At 35.9% G+C, this 22,634-nt stretch overlaps 3 protein-coding genes and 1 long non-coding RNA gene across 6 annotated transcripts; 3 read left to right on the forward strand and 1 right to left on the reverse strand.

Moving 5' to 3' along the window:
* Window positions 1-2,546: 2,546 nt before the first annotated feature.
* LOC125603627 lies at window positions 2,547-4,366 on the reverse strand. The gene is made up of 2 exons (XR_007335592.1): window positions 3,958-4,366; window positions 2,547-3,570 (listed from the first exon to the last, which is right to left on the reverse strand). It is a non-coding gene; the product is annotated as an uncharacterized LOC125603627 (long non-coding RNA).
* A 164-nt stretch (window positions 4,367-4,530) lies between these two features.
* LOC111213008 (serpin-ZX-like) lies at window positions 4,531-6,137 on the forward strand. Its single transcript, XM_022714669.2, has 2 exons — window positions 4,531-5,019; window positions 5,248-6,137. The coding sequence occupies exons 1-2, from the start codon at window positions 4,624-4,626 to the stop codon at window positions 5,986-5,988; spliced, it is 1,137 nt and encodes a 378-aa protein (XP_022570390.1). The 5' UTR covers window positions 4,531-4,623; the 3' UTR covers window positions 5,989-6,137.
* A 4,794-nt stretch (window positions 6,138-10,931) lies between these two features.
* Window positions 10,932-17,297, forward strand: LOC111199930. 3 transcript variants are annotated; one of them, XM_048774520.1, is made up of 19 exons: window positions 10,932-12,258; window positions 12,348-12,749; window positions 12,850-12,990; window positions 13,076-13,123; window positions 13,201-13,269; window positions 13,358-13,432; window positions 13,529-13,597; window positions 13,665-13,814; window positions 13,905-13,976; window positions 14,055-14,126; window positions 14,193-14,327; window positions 14,427-14,495; window positions 14,589-14,675; window positions 14,753-15,112; window positions 15,196-15,624; window positions 15,760-16,013; window positions 16,101-16,182; window positions 16,305-16,689; window positions 16,786-17,297. In XM_048774520.1, the coding sequence occupies exons 1-19, from the start codon at window positions 11,407-11,409 to the stop codon at window positions 17,049-17,051; spliced, it is 4,017 nt and encodes a 1,338-aa protein (XP_048630477.1). In that variant the 5' UTR covers window positions 10,932-11,406; the 3' UTR covers window positions 17,052-17,297. The 3 variants fall into 3 exon arrangements, with proteins under 3 accessions (XP_048630477.1, XP_048630479.1, XP_048630478.1); XM_048774522.1 differs by lacking the exons at window positions 13,665-13,814; window positions 13,905-13,976; window positions 14,055-14,126; XM_048774521.1 differs by lacking the exons at window positions 13,529-13,597; window positions 13,665-13,814; window positions 13,905-13,976.
* Window positions 17,298-19,134: 1,837 nt separating this feature from the next.
* On the forward strand, window positions 19,135-20,953 carry LOC125603628 (protein AGENET DOMAIN (AGD)-CONTAINING P1-like). Its single transcript, XM_048774525.1, has 5 exons — window positions 19,135-19,880; window positions 19,962-20,060; window positions 20,142-20,591; window positions 20,666-20,722; window positions 20,793-20,953. The coding sequence occupies exons 1-5, from the start codon at window positions 19,791-19,793 to the stop codon at window positions 20,904-20,906; spliced, it is 810 nt and encodes a 269-aa protein (XP_048630482.1). The 5' UTR covers window positions 19,135-19,790; the 3' UTR covers window positions 20,907-20,953.
* The last annotated feature ends 1,681 nt before the right edge of the window (window positions 20,954-22,634 follow it).

A 22,634-nucleotide genomic window follows, 5' to 3' on the forward strand; every position in this document is an offset into this window, starting at 1 on the left:
AATCTAAATAATTGTGTTTGTTTTGTGATTATCTTGTTTGAAGAAAAAATTTGTTTTATCCTTTTAAAATAATAACAATCCCCACATATTTTTTCAATGTCAAAAATGTGGTAATTTGTTGAGGGATACATTGTGGAAAAAATATCGGTTAAATTTTTTGTCTTTGAAAGGAACCTAAATCCTATAGTGAATTATTAATCATGCTCTAGTAGCGATCAGACTTGAATTGACTATTTTTTCAGTATAGCTTATCCATTTTTTCTTTTCATCTTCAAAATTTCCTCTTTAAAATAACCGATGCGGGGAATTTGTTTTCTAAATTTGGTTATATATTATGTGTAAAGTTACGTAGTTTTTTTAAAAAAAATCATTTTCGTATATCATTGTTGGGGGTTATGATATTTAACTCCAGTCTCCATTAACTATGTTTTTCTAATACAATTATTACGCTAGAAGTTATGTTCTATTTTTATATTGACAGTGTACATATTTTCGTTTGTTTATATTCTTAGGTTGTTTAACATTGTGTCTTTTTCTACTGTGCAAATATAGACTTTATTTTCACATTAATAGTAAGTTTTATATTGGGAGATTATATAGGATTTATGATGCAACCTTTTCTAATTTCATTTTCACACATTTATTTGAATACAATAATGTTAGATCTCGTGTTTATATCATAAAATCATTTATTTCCTTTTTTAAATCTTCAGAAATCACAGAGAAAATGAGACAAAAAATCAAGATGTTTTATGTTTATTTTTTTAATTATACGTTATACATTTTTCTTGAATATATTGGTACTTTTATTTACTATTATAAATATTATCATAAATTTGATATATATATATATATATATACATACATCCATAAGATTTTCGAAATAGTTTTCTTAAAACTAATTATATATAAAAATATATATCATGATTTCTAAGCGTTTATCTATGATAGTTTTGTACAATAATCCCCTAATAATACCCCCTAATATCTATGATAGTTTTATCTATCCAATTTTATTAGTTTTGTATAAAATAATATGCCCTAATTTAAAAATATCATCTCTCTTGCAATAAGATTTTCATCTCGCTTGTGTTCCGTTTTCAGTTTCTACTTTGTTATGAGATTTATAAATGTTTAATTTAGTTTTCTTGTTAACATTAATTGTAATTTATTCATTAGTTTTTTTACCGTTATTAATTTTAATGGTTGTCATTTTCTTCAGAGAAGTTGGATCTGAATTGTTTAGTACTGTTGGGCATATGAACATAAACATTAAAATTGTAACATTATAAGAAAATTTATTTTCAAATATTTTTTTTTGTTTCTTTCACTACATATGATACATGTGTTTTTGTTTTTTTTATGTTAGTTTGGTTTATTTTTTGAAAAGTTGGTGATAAAATACTTGAATTATTTGATTGAGTGTGAAAGTCCATGGTTAAGAGAAAATACGTACCTTTTATGTTGTTATTTCTTTTTTTTTCCAAACTAATTTTTTTTAATCCGTCTTGATTATATATTCATTTTAAATATGGTTGCCCATCGTTTTTGTTAATTTTAAATATGGAACCTTCCATGATGATATGTGAAAAAAATCATGAATTTATTAACAAAACTGAAAACATAGAAAATGTGCTGCTTGGTGCTCTCATTTTTTGCAGGTGTTGATTGTGAAGAAATTATCAGAGTTTATTAGAATAATCCTCTCATGTCTCTAAATAAAATCAATTAGTATTTTAAATCAACCAACCTCTAGCTATATAATCAAAGAATATAAGTTATGGTTGGATATTCCAATCACCGAGATAGTTGTATACTTGTTTTTTCTTGTAACACTGATAGGTGTATATTTGTTATCAGGCGAGTAAATCTCAAATGCTAAATTGTGGTTTGAGTTATTTCTTTGGTATTGAGTAGGAATGTTGAGATATTTTTTTTAATAATAAAGAACATAGAACAGCAAAAAACATAGCTGCACTTAAATAAACTCAATTAAAAACTTCTTTGTACGACAAAGCTGATGAGGAACTAAACTGTGTTGAAACGTACGGTGTATGCGCATGCTATATATATATTTAACATAAATAATGCAAATGTATTCCAAAATTCAGATCCTAGATAGTTGAAGAGAGCTTCTACCGGTGAACCAAAGCCTCTACCACCTCACATAATCCATCCCTTGAGCTGCTCCAGATGACCTCACGCAAGACCTATTGGTCTGAGTGAGCAGCATCAATAAGATCCATCAAAGTTCTACCTGAAGGTAAGTGTAGAAAGGTTACATGGACTCTCTACAGATGTTCCTAGCAAACTGTAGGAATCCGGGAATAGGCGATGTAAAAACAACACCGGAGCCGACGGGCATGCGATCCTCAAGTTCTAGGTTGATTAAGCAATAATGAGAAACACAAAAGTGTGAAATTTGAATCAAAAGATGGCACGAATAAACATATCAGACGTGAACTTTTCTTGTGGGCACCATGACAATATGCACAAGAATGAAAGTCTTGAATGCTCACAAACAGAGCATTTACATTCAAAAATAAACTTAATGATTTCAAAACTTGATAAAGAACTCAATAAGTCATAACAAACTTATGGTAGAATTACCAATGCAGAGCACATCTATTACATAAAGGGAACAAAGAGACAATCCCCAAACTTAAGCCACTCAATATCAGTTTAGTTTCCGCATTTAATAAACTAAAGTGAATGCTAAACAAACACTTTCCCTGAAACGGAGAGACACATTTCATATTTGAAGTCTAGAAACGAATTCCCTGATTTTTGAACCATCTCCATATGCATGACTCCAAGTCAGATAAAACATACACATGACCTTAGGAAAAACCTAAATTTACAGGAACATTGCATCACTAAGCAGCATTAATCAAGAAATATGGTTACTCTATGCATAAGGGAAAAGAAAACGTGAGGATGCTTTGCTACTGTGTAATAAGAAAAACCAAGATATGGTGAAGGAAAAAAGGCTTAGTTTGCTTAGTAGATGTTTGACACGATAGCCATAAGCATGCATAAATAGCGAGGAAACTTGACCACAGAATGCAGGTAACATGAATACAACAGTCTGCTGAGATATTATCGATCCATTTCAAGATCTCATGGTTTCCATTTTAGTGTCAAACACAGCTCATAACCTGCACGGCTGCTCCGTCAAGTTCAAGTTCTAAACAAACTTTCTGATCAGGTTCTGTGACATTAAAAGACTACACCATAACGGATGTTACCCATGAGTCAATATTTTAACATTTTTTTCATAGTCCAGAGAAAATGTAGTGACTGATTGTAACAATTTCTCCATGAGTTGATCCGCGTGTTCCTTTCTCTGAGATGGGTATCCCTATTTGAATGAGTGGAACAGATAGAACGAATAACTAAGGAAAGTGATAACCTAACGGGCAATGCACTGTAAGTCTGTATGACATAGGGTCAAGTACAAATAGACCTTCTGAAGCATGAGTAAGAAATTCCCTGAAGACAGCTGCTTCTCCTTCTCGATTACAATTTAAAAACTTATTCCGATTGAATCCGCTCAGGTGCTCATCCACTCTGCAAGGGGAAAGAGATTTTATTAAAGTTTCCTATCATATACCCAAGACAAAAAAAAGTCTGAGCAGAGAGTCAAATTCTGCTAGTTAAAGATTTAAAAAACATGCTCGATCAAAATAAAAAAAATTATGTCTTCATCTTTCTTTGATGTACTAATCTAGACAAACAATCACCGAGCAGTATAAATATAAGAAACGTATGCAAAACAAATACCAAAATAACGTATTTTTGTTTTTTCAAGTTCTAAGATAACCCAGTAAAACCTAACGGTGCCCAAGTGAACGCAAACTTGAGACTCAAAGTCCAGAAATTTCAAATATGTTTTGGATCTTAGATTAGTAGTATATCTGAGCAGGCAATCTGATAGTCAAGGGAAGAAGGGTATACTCGGGATATCGGCTGCATAGAAGGCTGCGTGACCGGAAGGGTTGAACTTAGCGCCACCAAAAATAACGGTGTGAATGGAGACGTCGATCAGCGACGGTGATAGTCAACAGTGACCAAGTGATTCCTGAAAAACGTCGGCGGTGATAATCGCTTCCGTCCGTAAACCAAAGGTCGTGGAGAGGCCAAGCCAAGAGAAGATCAACAGTATATCCTCAATAGCTAGCTTCACACTGAAGCTATGTATAAGGAGGGAAGGAGAGGGACTCCAAAGGACTTAACCGCATTAAATTCAGGAGTTACGGATGGTAATTGAATTGTGGTAATGCCTGAAACGAAGACGACGGAGAAGACGAAGAGAAAGGGTCCCAGATTCGATTTTGGGAAAATAAGGTTTGTCATCGCGTGTCTGACGTGTCGTAGAGAAACTTCCTGATTGGTTGATTTAATTGTCCTACGTGGACACACTCTCTGATGCTCATATAACCCTTTTAGTATAGGTTAGATTTTCCTATCTAGTTTTACGTATATCTATTTTGAATTTTGGAAATTTGATATTTCAGCCTCTATATAACAAGATTGTAGAACGTAAACTTTGGCATACACACCTTTGCGTCCTAATCAATCTATCTTGGCTTCCGTATTCACCTTTTCACCCGCCGTAAAAATATGGACCTGCGAGAATCACTGCGGAAGCAAAACGAGATCGTTCTGAGTTTGTTTAAGCACGTGATCGCCACCACCACCGCCGGAAAACCCTCTAACCGACTCTTTTCCCCGGCGTTAATGAATGTCATCCTCAGCTTCATCGCCGCCAAGTCTCCCGGAGACATCGAAGAAAAGATTCTCTCTTTACTACAGGCTTCTTCGACCGACGAGCTTAACACCGTCTCCTCCAAGATCGTAACCACCGTCCTCGCCGACAGTACACCAAGTGGCGGTCCGACGATCGCGGCAGCCAACGGCGTCTGGAGCGAAAAATCTGTCCCTGTCGATCCTTCTTTCAAGGATATTATAGAGAACTCGTATAAGGCTGCTTTTAACCTAGTTGACTTTCGCAACAAGGTAAATATTTTTTTAAACCTAGTTGACTTTCGCAACAAGTTAAATACTTCCACAAGGCTTTTGTCTGAATCCAAATCACAAATGTTGCGTGAATTAACTTTGAAAAAAAGTAAAAAAAACTTAAGATGGCAAAATATCCGTTTAGGCTTGTATATTGATTATATTAATAAATTAATTTGTAATCCTTTAGAATTAACAACTTCTTTGTTGTTTTGTTTTTTTTAATAGGTTCATGAAGTGGTTGAAGAAGTGAACTCATGGGTTGAGAAGGAGACAAAAGGACTCATCACTGATCTCATCCCCAAAAACTTTGCTTCTCCTGCGACCGATCTCATATTCGCTAATGCATTGTTCTTCAACGGAAGATGGGATCAAGAATTCGATCCATCTCTTACAAAAGATTCAGACTTTCACCGTCTCGATGGAACTACAGTAGGCGTTCCCTTCATGTCCGGCTGCTCTTTAGGATACGATCTCGTAGTTTACGATGGTTTCAAAGTCCTTAACCTACCTTATAGGGGAGGACGTGGTGACTACTACCGTCGCCGTTTCTCTATGCAAATATATCTGCCTGATGAAAAAGATGGGTTGCATGCAATGCTGGAGAGGTTAGCTTCTTCTCGTGGATTCTTGAGTGGCGAAGGAGATATTCCTGGACACTCTGCATATATCGGAGAACTCAAGGTTCCGAGGTTTAAATTCGAGTTTGGTTTTGAAGCCACGGAAGCTCTCGAGGGTTTGGGTTTGGAGCTGCCGGGGGATGTGATCATCCACAAGTCTTGCATTGAGGTAGATGAAGTGGGATCGAAAGCTGCAGCGGCTGCTGCTGAGATCAGTATTGGTTTTTGTATGCCTCCGAAAGAGAAGTATGACTTCGTGGCTGATCACCCGTTTCTCTTCCTTGTCAAAGAAGACTTCAGCGGACTGGTCCTGTTCCTTGGTCAAGTTACTGATCCTTCAATGCATTAATATGTGTCCAAAGCATTTCAGATTTGCATGTTTCTTTGAAATGGTTTTGGTGGATGGTTTTTGAAACTAATAAATTCACTTAGTTCTCTGGCTTTTTTGTTTTTATCTTTTTAAGATTTTTTTTTTCTGAAAGTGTTAGATTAATACAAATCGAGAACATTTTCTTACAATGATCTGCTTGTTTGCTATCGAACTTTGAATTATCAAAGCGTTTAAATTAAAAAATAAAACCTAAGTGACTTTTGTTGGCCTCATCTTGATGCGAACTAAACTTTGCAGAGCACCTTCAAACAATATTCCTCCTGTCAATATACTTGAAGAGATCATCCTGTTACGCACTTGCTTGTTAACCATGTTTTCTCATGTTCCTTTGGTATTAAAGTGAGAACAATGTAGTTTGAAAGACGCAACAAATAAAAAAAGCATGTCATCTTGTCTCGCGTATGATCCATCAATAATTTCAGTATTTGATTCTATTGAGTTGTATATTCCGTACTTGTGCGTCAAGCCCTCCATACTTCCTCCAAGTATTCGCATTGGAAGAAGAGATGGTTTCTATTCTCAACCGGATCTTTGCACAAACTGCAAGGATACGTCGTCGGTCTTAGAATTACATTGGATGATTCAATCTCTAGTTGTGCATTGCTATTGCAAAAACTTTTTAAGACTTATTTAATACTTTATAGTATCTATCACATGTTTGTCAGACCAAAAGTTATAATTTATTGGCTGTGATCAGTAACATGCATTACACTTAATAATTTAGTTTGAGTTAGACATATAACTCATACCAATCATGAATAAATTTTAAGATTTTGAAGTTTTGTTTGAGTTATCATGTATTATTGTTGAGTTATAATTTTGAGTTATACATTTTGTAAAAGTGATAACTCAAATCAAAAATCTACATCAACAAAAATTTCATGTATTAAGACTTGAGTTATAAGACAAAGGGCAATTGTCAATAATAACACTTTTTGAAGTTTATGTCTCAAAAATAGCACTAGAATGAGAAAGTCACAAAAATGACATTCATTAAAGGGTAAAATATCTCTAATACCATTGGTTTAAAATTAAATAAACAAACAAAAATAAATAAATATAAATAAAATAAAAATAAAAAAATGAAATTGTTTTTTTATAGATTCAGATTATATGTTTTCAGATTCAAAATTTTTATAATTTTTTTTTTGAAATTTTTTTTCGATTTTTTTTATTTTTTTTTCAAATTTTCTTTTTATAATTTAAAAATACTTTTTGAAACTGTTTTTAAAATTTTTATTTTTTATTTTAGTATTTATTTTTTATAAAATTTTAAACCATAATTCTAAAACCCCACTCCTTAACTTTAAACCCTAAGATTTGAATTAATTAACCCAAGGGGTATAAGTGTATATTTACCTTTTTAATGAAACCTATTTTTGTAACTTTGAACCTTGAGTGCTACTTTGGGAACAAAAACTTGGTTTGGTGCTATCCTAGTCTTTTTCTCTAAAACAAATTTGAGTTATCTAATTAACTGCCACGTTCACTTTTTGAATTTTAATAAATTTAGCAATTTACAACCAAAGTAAACCCCTAGTCTACTAGGTCTAATACAATATATTTAATAATTTAATATCTACTATAATTTAATCCCACTATATAAAAAAAGCTATTTTTAAGCTTCCTAAGACTATCCACATGGTCAAAATAATCAGGGCCAATCAAAGTGTCAAGTCATCAAGAAGTGGGCTTTAATTCTTATTTTCTGTGGATACCTAATGTTGGGTTTTAATCTTTTTTTTTGGGCGGTTAAAAATATAATTCCTAAACCTAAGCCTGCTTCTTCCATTAATCTTCTCCAGATATGCTCAGCTCGGCCGCCACCTCCGTGAGTGCTCGCTCTGGCGATATTCTCTGCGGCTATTTGCATGGGAAGACCGTCGCGCCTTTCCGTTTTGCTCAGCCTGTGAGTTCTCTCCTCTCCCTGTGTCGACGTGTTTCTCTTCTTAGTGTCTTTATTTCTCATATCTGCTATTGTTGATTTTGTCTAGAAGCAGCATGTCTATTCTAAGTTGATGCGTCCGAGTTTCGTTGCGGTCCGAGCCATGTCAGAGTCTCAGACAGCTCTAAAGAGTCATCCACAGTCCTCGGCCTCCTCTGATTTGTTTTTTTGTGTTAACCTGCAAGTTCATATTCAGAGATTGATTTCAATTATATTTTGTTTACAATAAAGTTTTTAATATATTGGCGTGTGTACATCAGGAAAGAAGCAAGCTTTGATATCTTTATATGACAAGAAGAATTTAACTACTCTTGGCAACGGTCTTCAAGAGTCAGGGTATGTCTTATTTCATAATTTTTAGTTATGTTTCTGTCCTAATAAGTGTGTATGGATTGAAAAATGATTCTTTTTTCATCTCCAGATACACTATTGTTTCTACTGGAGGAACTGCCTCTACCTTGGAGAATGCTGGAGTCTCTGTCACCAAAGTGGAGACGCTTACTCATTTCCCTGAAATGACAAGTTTCAATATTTAGCTGGTGGTAATGATTAAGCAGTAGTTTGGTATATTAAGCTTAGCTCTCATTCAGCTTGATGGCCGTGTGAAGACTTTGCAACCAAACATACACGGTGGTATCCTTGCTAGAAAAGATGTGGAGCATCATATGGAAGCTCTTAATGAGAATGGAATTGGTGAGTTTGGACACATTTGATTAGCCTTTTATTTTCTAAGGTTGAGACAAGTTATTTGTAGTATTCAGGTGGGATCAGTTTTTAGGATGGGATTGAGAACATCGACATTGGTGGTCCTGCTATGATTAGAGCAGCTGCTAAGGTATACGTATGTGCATATGAAACTTATTTCTTATATTCATATCTTGATGATAATTGTTGTTGGACAGAACCACAAAGATGTCCTCATCGTTGTCGATTCAGAGGATTATTAAGCTGTTTTGGAGTATCTCAAAAGAGGTCAGAACGACCAACAATTCCGCAGGAAACTTGCGTTGAAGGCCTTTCAGCATGTTGCTGCTTATGATTCCGCTGTCTCAGAATGGCTATGGAAGCATACTGAGGGACGTAAGTGCTTATTTTTTTATGTGATCCTCCTTACACTAGATCGAGATGTATTGGTGTCGTTTCGTCTTTGTTTCTTATCCCCTCTACTGCTATAAGGTTAATTGATTCACTGTCATTAATGCCTTTCTTAACTCCTTTGATTCAGTGCAACCACGATTTCTCCTTCAATGCTTCTTCCCTCTTCCCTCTGTTCAAGGCGGTGCATCTACAACTATAAAAAGGTTAGTTTACTTGAAAAGTTTTTTTTTCCAATAAAATGGCGAACTCACGCTCCGAGCGGTGCCATCACAGTCAAGATCATCTTGGAATCAATCTGATTACAGAGGAACTCAAGCGAACATAAAGAAGCGTTAACGAGATTGAAGGGAGCAGTGGCCATGTTGTCGATGGTGATCAGCATGTCAATACTACGTAGATGGTGATTCAGGCGGCGGCTACGGCGGCTTTGGGAGTCAGAAACCGCGTGAAGTACATGCTCGCACTGGTTCCACTCAATCAGTCTCCCTTCTTCCTCTGTGCCACTCTCCACCTTCCGGTAAAATCAACAACCTGATATCTGTTTTGATAATAGTTCAAAACTTTTTATATTTGTTGTGATTATTTTCCTTTCGATTTGGTTGTTCTGATTTTTTTTTTGTTCCCTTATTGTTTCTACCGAAGCTTTATGTGTTAGTACTGGATAAAGAGCATCCCAATAACAAATTTGTTGCTTCTCTTTGGGTGGCATTCTGGGATCTCTCACATTTATCATATGGTTTTGATGATTTATACAATGAATTGCTTATTTTGAAAAAAAAACTTGGTCGGTAGAATACTTTTGGTTCATACTTTTGTTGATCTTTTGATCTTTTCGGTGGGTAAAGAATGTGATACTAATACCACAATACATGTTCTTGGTACTTTCTATGCAGAAGTTAAGACACATGATCGGAAAAAGAACGCAAGATGATGCAGTGAAATTGCAGAAAAAGATGGAACAGAGTGTTGAAATTCTCAAATTGAAGATCTCACCGGCAGTCACGGCGGAGAAGAAGGGCACCACTATGAACTACCGTATGAACCGCATAATGAATATCTCCTACAACCTGATCACATGACCACGCCACTGTTGTGTTAGTTATCTTTCGTTCATTTGCTCTTTTATCCTCCAAACTGTATAAACAACAGAAGAAACAAGTTTGTATATACATAAATTCACAATCCATGACACATGCTACACATAATATTTATAGTTTGATTGATGTTGGTTATGTCAATACAAAATACAATTTTTTTTAAATACAAATTCTGTCATTTTTTGGGACGTGATGTTGTAAACTAATGCTTAAATTGTTTTTATTTTAATGGATTTACACAAATAAATATTTTAATTGTCATATTATGATGACATAAGAAAAATTATCAAATTTTAATATATTGAAATATTAAAAAAAAATATAAAGATAACTCCAGTATAACAAAACAATAGTTTGTTTGTACAATATATTTATTAAGAATACCAACGGATTTAGGATAGGTGAGAGCTCTTCTTTTTTCTTCTTCTATTTGATTTTTATAGAAAAAAATTAATGTTGTATCGCAAATAAAAATATTACTGATTAATAAAATATTATTCTTCTTTTTAGATGTTATGAGGCTGAAGAGAAGCGTGAAGACAGACGGGGAAAGGCATCCTGTTAATTTTAAAAATACACATGCATTATAAACCGGGCAATTGTCAATAATAGCACCTTTTGAAGTTTTCCTTCCCAAACTAGCACTCAGGATCAGAAGTCACAAAAATAGGTTTCATTAAAGGGGTAATTTACCTTTATACCCTTTGTTATAAGAATAGAAAAAAAAAACATTTCATTTCATTCGATCGCGAATCGTGTCGTCTCCTCTCGGAAATCTTCAAACCCTCACCGGCACTGTCGTCTCCGACTCGGGAATCGTCGTCTCCGGCTCGGGAATCATCTTCTCCGACTCGGGAATCGTCGTCTCCGGCTCGGGAATCATCTTCTCCGACTCGGGAATCGAAGTCTCCGGCTCGGGAATCATCTTCTCCGGCTCGCTAATCGTCTTCTCCGGCTCGCTAATCATCTTCTCCGGCTCGATAATCATCTTCTCCGGCTATCTAATCATCAGCGTCACACTCTCTACTCTCAAAATCGGTAACTTTTTAAAATTAGGGTTTTTGAATTAAAATTTGGGAAGCTTGCGTTTTGATTTTGATTTGTGTGTTACTCGTTCTTATTAACAAGCGAAGCAAATGAAGACTTTTGTGTTGTTTTGTATTTGTGTTATTTCAGGAAAGCCTTCCAGAAAAGTTTGAAATTTTTTTTTCCTTGTTTACGCAGGATAGAAACAAGATGGGAGATTCAGTACCTCTAAAACTAGCACTGCCAGAGCTGAAGTATCCTATTGGTTCACAGCCAAAAGAAAAGTCAGCAATCAACCAATACTCTGGTTCAGATTATATCTCTATTGTCAAAAGCATCCTAAAACCAGATGAGATGATAAGAGTCCGAGGATCATTTCTGGGACCTGTAATGAAGCTCAGTGAGAGAGGATTGAAGTTATCAGCAAAGATAGTCTACGCCATTCTCACTAGAAGCATCGTTTCTGTCAAGGAGAATGAAGCCTGGTTCCATTTCGGTGCGCAGCCAATGAGGTTCTCTATAAGAGAATTTCATATGATGACAGGCTTGAAATGTAGTGGTGCATTAGAAGGACCACGAAGGGAAACCGAGAGATTTAATTGGGAATTGCTAAAGGGGCGTAGTCATAAGTTAAGTGACGTGGTGGACCAGCTCAGAAACACAAGAGAAGATGCTTCTGAGGAGAGAATATGCCTCGCAATGCTCATCCTGGTAGAGAGCATATTATTGCGGAAGAGCAAAGGAGGGAGTTTTCCTTTGGAATATGCGAAAAATGCACAGGATATGACATATCCATGGGGAAAAGAGGCTTACATTGTGCTCCTGAAGTCAATTCAAAACGCTGTCGCGAATCATTTGGAGAATAAATCCAAATTTGAGTTGCAAGGTTATCCTCTAGTATTCCTTCTTTGGATACTAGAGTCGATTCCTTTGCTAAGGAATAAGTTCAGTAAGTGTGTACCAACAGTTGAGGTTCCTGGGCCGACTTACTTGTGTGAAAAATACACTGAGATAGAGAATCCATCACTTGATAGGGTTTTACAGGTTGAAGCTGATACAAAGGTAAGCTTTTCCAAGTATATGTTTCTCAGTTTATTTGGCTTCTTCTTTTTAATATGTTTCTCATTGGTCTTTTTTTGAAATATTCTCAGCTGAAGGTCCATTGCATACTACCTTCTATTCCTCATGATCCAGAAGATGATATCTCCATTGAAGACAAATATAGTGACGAGTTGGAAACAGTGAAAGATGTAACAAAGAAAGGGTACAAGATTACAGCCGATGACTGGGAAAATAGGTGTGTAGACACATTTGACACATTGGATGCTCTTATTCAAATGATGGCAAATAAGGAGACTGGCCAAGCTTCTACTCCGATTGATGAGGATTCAGTAAATGAAAAAGTGAACAGGATCATCACGGTAATGGAGGAGAATCTGAAGAGCATGAAGGATCGAATGTCATTACTGGAAGAAGAAAACATACATCTTAGAGCTCGTGTGTCAGAGTTGGAAGGAAACAGCAATGTTTTTCCCACTAACGTGACACAAAAGGTAAATTCTCAAAACATCTTCTTTTACATTTGCATTTTCAAGTATTTTTTGGAAGATCTTGTACATATTCTTGAATGCCTTCCTAATATTTGACAAACAGCGATCCAGTGGGACACCTTTATCTCCAATGTCTCACACGCAACCATCCAGTGGGACACCTTTATCTCCAATGTCTCACACGCAACCATCGAGTGAGACACCTTTATCTCCAATGTCTCAACAGCCTAATTTGACACATGAGGTATGTAACCAATAAATATTGTTGAGTTTTGAAGTAATATTTGGAAAGCTTTTGTACTTCTTGAATGCATTCCTGATTTTTGCAGGAGACAATGATTGAATCAGCTGCATCTCCAAAGTCTCAACAAAATGAGGTATATGCTCAAAAATTTTTAAGAAAATATTTGGAAATTCTTGTACAAAATCCTGAATGCCTTCCTGATTTTTGCAGGATTACACGCAATCATCGAGTGAGACGCCTTTATCTCCAATGTCTCAACAGCCTAATTTGACAAATGAGGTATGTAACCAATAAAATATTGTTGAGTTTTGAAGTAATATTTGGAAGCTTTTGTACATATTCTAGAATGCATTCTTGATTTTTGCAGGACACAATGAATGAATCAGATGATGAAACTCCTGCCCTTGATACTCAAGTATTCTCTCCTAATCTGACAAAAGAGGTATATGCTCAATGATATTGTTTTCACAGTTGGAGTTTACAAATTAGTTTTGGGTGATTTTTTTTTACATATAAAGGCTTTTCTGATTTTTGACAGAAAGAAACAGAAACGTCTACCGGTGAGAGGCCATCCAATCCTAATCAAGATGGAAAACCAGATGATGAGGTAATATTTATTCTAGAAATTATAGTTGAATGTATTCATGATGGCCATTCCTGATATTTTTTTGCAGATTGTGAGAGAGAAATTAACAAGTGAGTCACCTGCTAGTCAGAGTCAAGTTTTGCAGAAAGAAACAGTAGAAATGAATGAGACACCTTCTTCTCCAATAGCTCCAAAGAGTATTGAAACTCCCGTTTATACTCCAAGTCAGACTCAGCAGGTACATGGTCAAAAAAAATCTTGGATTTTTAAGTTAATGTTTGAAAGCTTTAGAACGTACTCTGGATTGACTTCGTGATAATTTTTACAGATTGAGAGAGAGCCATCGGATGACACGCCTGCCCTTGATACTCAAGTTTTTACTCCTAATCTGACAAAAGAGGTATATGCTCAATGACAGTTGGAGTTTACAATTAGTTTTGGGTGATTTACATATATAGACCTTTCTAATTTTTGGCAGAGGGAAACACAAACCTCTACTGATGAAACGCCACCCAAAACTAATCAAGGAGAAGGAAAACCAGATGATGAGGTAATATTTACTCTAGAAATTATAATTGAATGTATTCATGATGGCCTTTCCTGATATTTTTTGCAGATTGTGATTGAGTCACCTGCTGCTCAGACTCAAGTTTTGCAAAAAGAAACACTGGAAATGAATGAGACACCTTCTTCTCCAATATCTCCAAAGAGTATTGAGGCTCAAGTTTTTACTCCAATTCAGAAACAGCAGGTAAATGTTCAAAAAATCTTGGAGATTTCAAGTAATGTTTGAAAGCTTTTGTACGTGTTTTTGATCCCCTACCTGACTTTTTTTTGTTTTTTTTTGCAGACGGTAACAGAGGAAACGTATGAGGCTACACAGCCATTGACTGAGATCATTTCAGCAAACAATAAAAAGGTAAGCATAGAAATGTCTTTCATAAGTACAACTTGAATTTTAAATTGTAGAAACTTCTTCATAACTACCTCTTTTATTTTACTGTTATTACAGGAGGATACACATGCTGTGCATTACAGACCTTCCTCTCCATTGTCTTCACTAATTGCACTAGTTATTGAAGAAAATAAGAATGCTTTGGTAAGAAGAAATATTTAAAATGTTTAGGTAATATTTTTCTATTCAACTAACTCTTACCATTTACTTTTGTCTTATAGAGTGAGACAGAAACTGCGACCCAATATTTTTCTACAAGTGAAGGAGAGCATTCACAATCAAGCAGAAAGAATCAAGCGGAAGAATATCTCAAGGATACTACAGAACCTACTACTGAGCTAGTTTCCACAGATGTTTCGAAGACACAGCCTCTTACTCCGCAAACACAGCACCTTCAGACAAGTGAGGGAGATCAATCCGATGAGACACCATCAGAGCAGAATCAAGCAGAAGAAAATCTCAAGGATACTACAGAACCTACTACTGAGCTAGTTTCCACATATGTTTCGAAGATGCCGCCTATTACTCAGCAAACAGAGCATCTTCAGACAAGTGCTATAGATTTTTCAGAAAAAAACGAGGTATGCATCGAGTATATTTGATCTTTAATTATTATTCTAACAATTTAAAACCGCTGATGTTACTGAATCTTCATTTTTAATAGGTTGAAGTAAGCAGGCTTCTAGCTCACTTTCAAATAGGCGCAGAGGTTGAAATTTTGTCTACTGATGACGAAATATGGTATCCAGGAAAGGTTGTTGATCTTAAACTGTGTGAAGGACTAGAGGAGCTGACAGTTGAGTACACGACACTCTTCACAGACCAACATAGACTTCAGAAACTTCAGGATACTATCACGGCTGACAAAATACGTCCTGCAACACCAACTAGTGACCAAAAATCCTTTGAGATGATGGATAAGGTAGAAGCCTTCTACAACAATGGCTGGAGCAGCGGACAAATTAGCATGGTACTTGGTGATAACACATACTCGGTGTGTCTCTATACTTCTATGGAAACTATTCTATTCAAACATTCAGATTTGCGAATTCATAGAGAATGGAAAGATGGAGTCTGGAAGATGGCAGATAAGGTAAATCATAACTAGAATTATACTTCACGTGAATTGTTTGATATACATACATTTTAGTTTCAGGAATGGTTTCCAGAAATTCCGATTGCAACAAATTTGATAATATTTTGCTTGGTGTCTATTGTTTGATTAAAGGTGAAGCCTGATAAGAAAAGGAAAGCTGCTGCCTCATCACAAAATTCAGGAATGGATAATGTTTTCCTAAGAAGGAGCGAGAGGGTGCCTAAACGATCTAGAGACACAAAAACTCCATTCAAGTCTGACAGAAATCCGGCTTTAACTGTAATACCTGAGATTATACCTGCAGTTGATCCGTTTTCAACTCCTGCGGAACATAAGCTTTCAAGGCTTCAAAATTGGATGACATTAAAGCCCGGCATGCATGAAACGTAAGCATGTTTCTGTCCTTGTCTATATATTCTTATATTTATGTATAAGAGGTTTGGTAATTCCTTTGAATCTTTAATCGACTGCAGGTCCCTATCAATCAATGATAATAAGATAAGGAAATCTTTCTTTCAAAGCATGGAAAATGCAAAAAAGGACCTTAAGAAAGAGGTAATTTGTTTACATATGTTCTTGCCTTGAGCTTTTTTTTAAAAAAAATTCAGGAAGGATTTGTTTAGTTTCAGGAAATTATATAGTAACAAATTAGATAATGTTTGCCTTTTTTTTTGCAGCACATTGATGGAGCCTTTGCAATGCTAAATTGCAGAAGAAATGAGAATGCTGCTTGGTTCCACAACTACAAGATTCCAAAGGCGTGCTTCCTACCTATGGAGTTCTTGCATTGCTTGCTCTCTGATGATTTGGCTTACAAGAAAGAAAAGGTCAAAGGTAAAAAGATTTTCAACGATTTATTTAAAGATACTGTGAGAGGGAAGGTATATCCAGAGAAGACATGGGGAGAAGATGTTGATGTTGTGTATGGGATTACTCTTGGAAAAAAAAGCAATGTCTGGATTGGGATGGAAATTCATTTGAAGAAGAAAAGAATCACAGTATATGATTGTTTTCAAAAGGAAAGCAACAGCATTGATATTCCTCAAGTGAAAAAGTTGGCAGGTATGTATAAACAATCTGTATTTGATGTATTCATCTGTTTCTTGGTTTGAAATATTCAACTGATTCTATCTTGATATTGATTTTTAAATATGACAGTGTTGATTTCTAATCTGCTGGTGGAATCTTCTGGTGATGAGGTAGATAAGGTGAAGATGATTCCATTTGAGATTGAGCAGGCACAAGGTTTACCCAAGACAAAACATCCTTTCAACTGTGGGATATTTCTTGTCAAGATTCTGGAGTGCCAGTCATTGAAGATAGGAGACATGACAAAGATTAATGATGACAATGCATTGGAGCTAAGGAGAACCTTGTCTTGTGAGATCTTCAACCAATTTGTGGATGAGAGCTTTGGGAAATGAGAATGATGCATGAAAACATTTTTTGTTTTAGTTAAGACTCGGTTTTAGTTATGACTGTTTATTTTGTTATGTTGTTGGCGTCTGGTTACATAAGAAAGATTGGAAGGATATCAAGTATTTTATTTGGGTATCATATATCTTGGAAGGTTAAAATATTGTTTCTGGATGGGTTTCCAGAAAAAAAGTTAAGTGTTTCAAATGTAAAAAAGAATGAAATGAGATTATATACTAAGGATTGGACATGTATATGGTAAGCTTAAAATTGTGATGTTTACAGACAACAAAATTTAGAACCACAAAGGATCGAACCCAGAGGGAGAGAGTCTGCGTATTTGGATAGTGTGGGAGTTTAGCCACTAGGCCAAGAAGAATCATCTGTTATGGATTACATTTAATTTTATTTAACTCCAAACTGTAACACAAAAAAGAATTAAAATAGATTTTGAATCCACCACATATCGAACCCGGGGATAGAGAGACTTTTGAGTTATAAAAAGCCTTGGTTTAACCGCTGGTCTGAGGAGAATCATCTGTTAAAGAATATTACATAAGCATACTTAACCCAATTAATATAGGATAGGTTTCCAAAACAATACATTTCGATTGAAAAAAAACAAAACTCTTGCCGTCTCAACACTCTCGCCGTTTCAAACTTCTCGAATCTCACTCGTCTCCGCCTCTCGAATCTCTCTCTCATCTCCATATCTCTCGATCTCCGACGAAAACCCATCTCCAGAACTCTCTCTCTCTCGATCTTTTACGCGAGCTCTCTCTATTCTCCGAGAAAAACCATTTCTAGAGCTCTATCTCTTGAAGGTATGTTGCAGATTCAACCTTATGTGTGTTTTCTTTCTGAGAGATTGGTCTCCTGGTTTTTGCTTGTGTATAGACTTGCTCGTTTTAACCTAATATGATTCGTAGAATTCTAGTTCATGTGAAAGCATGTGTATAGACTTCGGGAAGGATTTGTATTTTTTTCAGGAAACCCTTCCTGAAAATTGGATTTTAATTAATTTAGACAAATAAAATTTTTCTTGTTTACGCAGGATAGAAACAAGATGGGAGATCCATTACCATTAAGACTAGCACTGCCTGAGCTGAGGTATCCGATTGGATCAGAGCCAGAGAAGACGATATCGATAAACCAACACTCGATAGTTGCTTATATCAAAACTGTTAAGGAAATTCTAGGAAATGATGAGTTCAACAGAATAAGAGGGACGTTTTTGGGACCGGTGATCAAGCTTGGAGAGAGGTCTTTGAAATTATCAGCTAAGATAGTGCACGCAGTTCTCACCAAAAGCATCAAGACAGTGAAGAGACACGAAGCATGGTTCCATTTTGGTGCTCAGCCAATGAGGTTCTCTATAAGAGAATTCCACATGGTGACTGGTTTGAAATGTAGTGGTGAAGCAAGAGAACCACGAGAGGGAACCGAGAAATTTAAGTGGGACTTCCTAAAAGGGCGTACTCATACAGTAAAGGACGTGGAGAAGCAGCTCAGAAACACAAGAGAAGATGCTTCTGATGAGAGATTCTGCCTTGCAATGCTCCTCCTGATTGAGAGCATACTACTACAGAAGAGCCTTCTCGACGGTGGCACAACTTTTACTTTGGATTATGTGAAAATAGCGCAGGATATGGATGTCTTGATGACATACCCATGGGGGAGAACAGCTTATAATTTGCTGTTAAAATCACTTCAGAGAGCTGTCGACAAAAGCCTCGACAAAAACAATTATGATTTGCAAGGGTTCCCTATGGCATTTCTTATATGGATACTTGAGTCAGTACCTTTGCTACAGTATGCATTCAGTCAAGTTGTTCCTATTCTGAGCGTTCAACCGTCTACCCCAATATTTTTGTGTGAGAAGTACCTTCAAATAGCTTCTCCACAGCTGATAGATGTTCTCCTAATTGAAATCAAAGATCATGTAAGTTTTTACATTATTTTTTTCTTGTTTCTGTTTTGCCTTATGATTCTCCATTTAAAAGCTAATTATTTTTATGGTTTCAGCTTAAGGTCACATGCATCCTACCTCCTATTTCTAATGATCCAGAAGATGATGTTTGCATGGAGACGAAGCTAATAAAGATCTGGATGACATGGCCGATTTATCCAAGAGAGGTTATAAGTTTAAAATTAGAGATTGGCGAAACATGTCAGTAGACCTATACGGTGCTAATGAAGAAATAAGAAGAGCATCTTTACTGTTTGGGAATGGAGGGATGAGTCAAGCTTCTACTTCGTATCAGGAGGAGTCTTTGGAATCAAAGATCAACAGAATCAGCGAGATGGTGGGAGATAATTTAAGGATCATGAACGATCGTTTGTGTTTGATTGAAAAAGACAGGAAACAGATTAAAGAACGTGTGACAAACCTAGAGAAACTACAAAGAGTTACTTCATATGAAACTCCAAACAATGAGGTAACTTTTTTTTCGGAAATTAAAATTAATGTTTATCTAGTTCTTGATTCAGTTTTGAGTTGTCAAGTAATTTTGGAAGATGTTATACATATTTAGGCTTGCCTTCCTAATTTTTGTTGTACTTGCACAGACTGACACAACTCCATTTCATGAGACGGCTTCCAGACAAGGTGAAGCCAATGCAGATCAAGCAGATGAACAACTTAACAATGAGGCAAGTATAATTTTGAAAACTGTTGGTATTTATAAAATTATGAATTTGGTACGTGTTCATAATCCCATTCCTGACATCAGGATACACGAGAGCCTATGAATGAGATCACGAAAGAGACACCTGGTTCTCCAATAGCTCAACAGAATATTGAGACTCCAGTCCTTACTCCAATTCAGACGCAGCAGGTACCTTCTTTAAAAAATTGGACTTTTCAAGTAATTTTTGGAAGCCCTTGTACGTGTTCATTCAACCATTCCTGAATTCAGGAGACTCACGAGCTTATGAATGAGATCATTTCACCAAACATTTCCGACACACAGCCAAATACCCGAGCTCGCAGAAATCTTTTAACAGAGCAAAATAAGGTATTACTTTCATTAAAACCTTTAATAAATACTCAGCAACTATCAAAATGACTGGATATCCTTGAATCTAAACCATCACAGGATGTAGAAAGCAGAGTTCAAAATCCCTTTGAGATCGGAGCAAATGTGGAGATTTCATCACAAGATGACAATACTTGTCATAAATGGTATCCAGGAAATGTGTTGGCAACATATTTGGTTGATGGGGTTGAGATGGTGAAAGTTGAGTACTTCGTCCCGTCTCTGGACGAAAAGAAGAGGAAAAGGAGTGTTGAGACACGTGTATCAATTGACAGAATACGTCCTCAACCACCACCTGAGAGATCTGGAGCGAAGAAAAGTTATGAGCTAATGCAGGACGTGGAGGCGTTCGACAATGGTGCCTGGTGCGCTGGAAAAGTTAAAGTCATTTTGTTTGATGGCTCGTGTTTTGTCTCTTTGAACAATTCTAAAGAACAAATTTACTTCCACCATTCTGAGATGCGAAAACCAAGAAAATGGGTAGATGGTGTTTGGGAGATGACAAAAAAGGTAAAACAAATGCCTTGGATCACTTGAATTGAAAAATAATGTCATTTGTTTAATATCTCGGTATTGATTTTCAGATGGAAGAAGAGCAGACGCAGAGTGTGAATCCAAGTGAAGGAGATGGTGATAAAAAGGTATGAAATATTTATACATCATACTAGGAATTAAGATATAAATGTATCTGAATTTTTGTCATTCAAAAAGGGGAAGGCGAAGGCTGTCGCTTGTAAGAAAAATGAAGCAGCTGGTCCATCAGAAGATGGTGTTGGGAAAATGGCAAAAGAGGTAATAAAAATGAATAAGATCCACTTGAATTGAAGTTCAGGTCAATAGTTTGATATATCGGTTTTGTTTCACAGATAGAAGTAAAGCAGGGTAAGAGTGTGAAACCAAGTCAAGACGATCATGCAAAAAAGGTATAAAAAATATTTTTACTTCATATTAGGAAGGCATTCAAGTATAAAGATAAAAACGATCCTGAATTTTTGTCTTTATTTTAAATTAAAGGGGAAGCCACATGTTGGTAAGAAGAAGAAAGCAAATGCTCAGCCAGTAGATTTGCTTCCTTTTCTACAGCGAGAAGAGAAGAGGCCAATACGACCTAGAAACCCTCCTATACCTGTAACACCTGAGGTAATCCTTCCAATTGATCCATTTGTGACACCTGAATTTCCTCGGTTTTCAAGGCTTACACACTGGATGGATCTACGGGGCATATATCGTGTGTAAGCAACTTTTTGTCCTCGCATAAATATTCCTAATTTATTTTGTAAAAGTTTCGATTGATACTAGTTAATTTTATCAACTACAGACCGTTTTATATCAATGGAAAAGAAATTGAAAAAGAGTTCTTTCAAAAAATGGACGATGCAGAAAACAATCTCAACAAAGAGGTAATCAACACTCTGTTCTGTCTTCTATTTGATTGTGTCATATGTTTAGGAAGAGGTTGAGTTGAGCTATGCTAGATGTCCATGTTATAGCAGTTCTATATGAAGTTTCTAACTATATTGTTACATTGGCAGCACATAAATGTTGCATTTGAAATGCTAAATTGTAAGAGGGTTGAGCAAGGTGCTTGGTTCCGCAACAACAATCTTCCACCAGCATGCTTTGTACCAGTCAAATTCTTAGAAGAGGTTGGGTACGCTTATGAATCTGTCAGGAAGCCACATAAGAAAAAAAAAAGTTATTGGAGGGCTGTGTAGGCGAACTTGTGAAAGGTTTAATACATCCAAAGAAGGTATGGCTGGAAGATGTTGATGTTATATATGGTGTCATTGAAGATAAGTTGAGCTGTCACTATATTGGGGTGGAGATACAATTGATGGACAACACAATCACACTCTTCCATTGTGGTCTTCCAAAAGCAAATATCAAACGTGCTCTTAATCAAATCCAAGAACTGGCAGGTAAAATATTAGCTAATTTAGAAAATAAAAGTTTGTCACTTGCTGCTTGTGATTGTGATGCATTTTTACATATTCATTTTGTTGTCTGTTGGTGATTGATTTATTGTATAATTTTGGGTATTTATGACAGTGTTGATTAGTGCCATAAAGATGGAACTTCTTGGTGAAGAGGTTAATTTCGAAGATATCAGTCCATTTGAAGTTAAGTTTGCAGAAGGGCTTCCAAAGACAAAATTTCCATACAACTGTGGTATTTTTGTTGTGAAGATGCTGGAATGCAGGTCACTGGGATTGAAGAGCATGGCTAATATAAATGATGAAACTGCGATGGACTTACGAAGCAAGCTATGTTGTGAGATCTTCGACCAGTTTATGGATAAAGATTTCCAGGAAGGTCAAAGGAAGTGAAAATGTCATATTTGTTCTGTTTTCTACACTGTTTTTCTACTTTGATATTAATTATCCCTAACGTTTAAGTTTAAGTTTGTAATGAATTATCCCTAACGTTTTTTTCATTTAGATTGTTATTGAAAATTTTTTAGGATGTATTGATGAATTGTCAAATGCTTATGGTACTTTTAGGATGGGTTTCCAGAAAAAGAGTGAGAAAGCAAAATGCACCAAAGCCTAGCAT

The sequence above is a fragment of the Brassica napus genome, unplaced genomic scaffold, assembly GCF_020379485.1.
Source record: "Brassica napus cultivar Da-Ae unplaced genomic scaffold, Da-Ae ScsIHWf_363;HRSCAF=573, whole genome shotgun sequence".
Classification (NCBI taxonomy): domain Eukaryota; kingdom Viridiplantae; phylum Streptophyta; class Magnoliopsida; order Brassicales; family Brassicaceae; genus Brassica; species Brassica napus.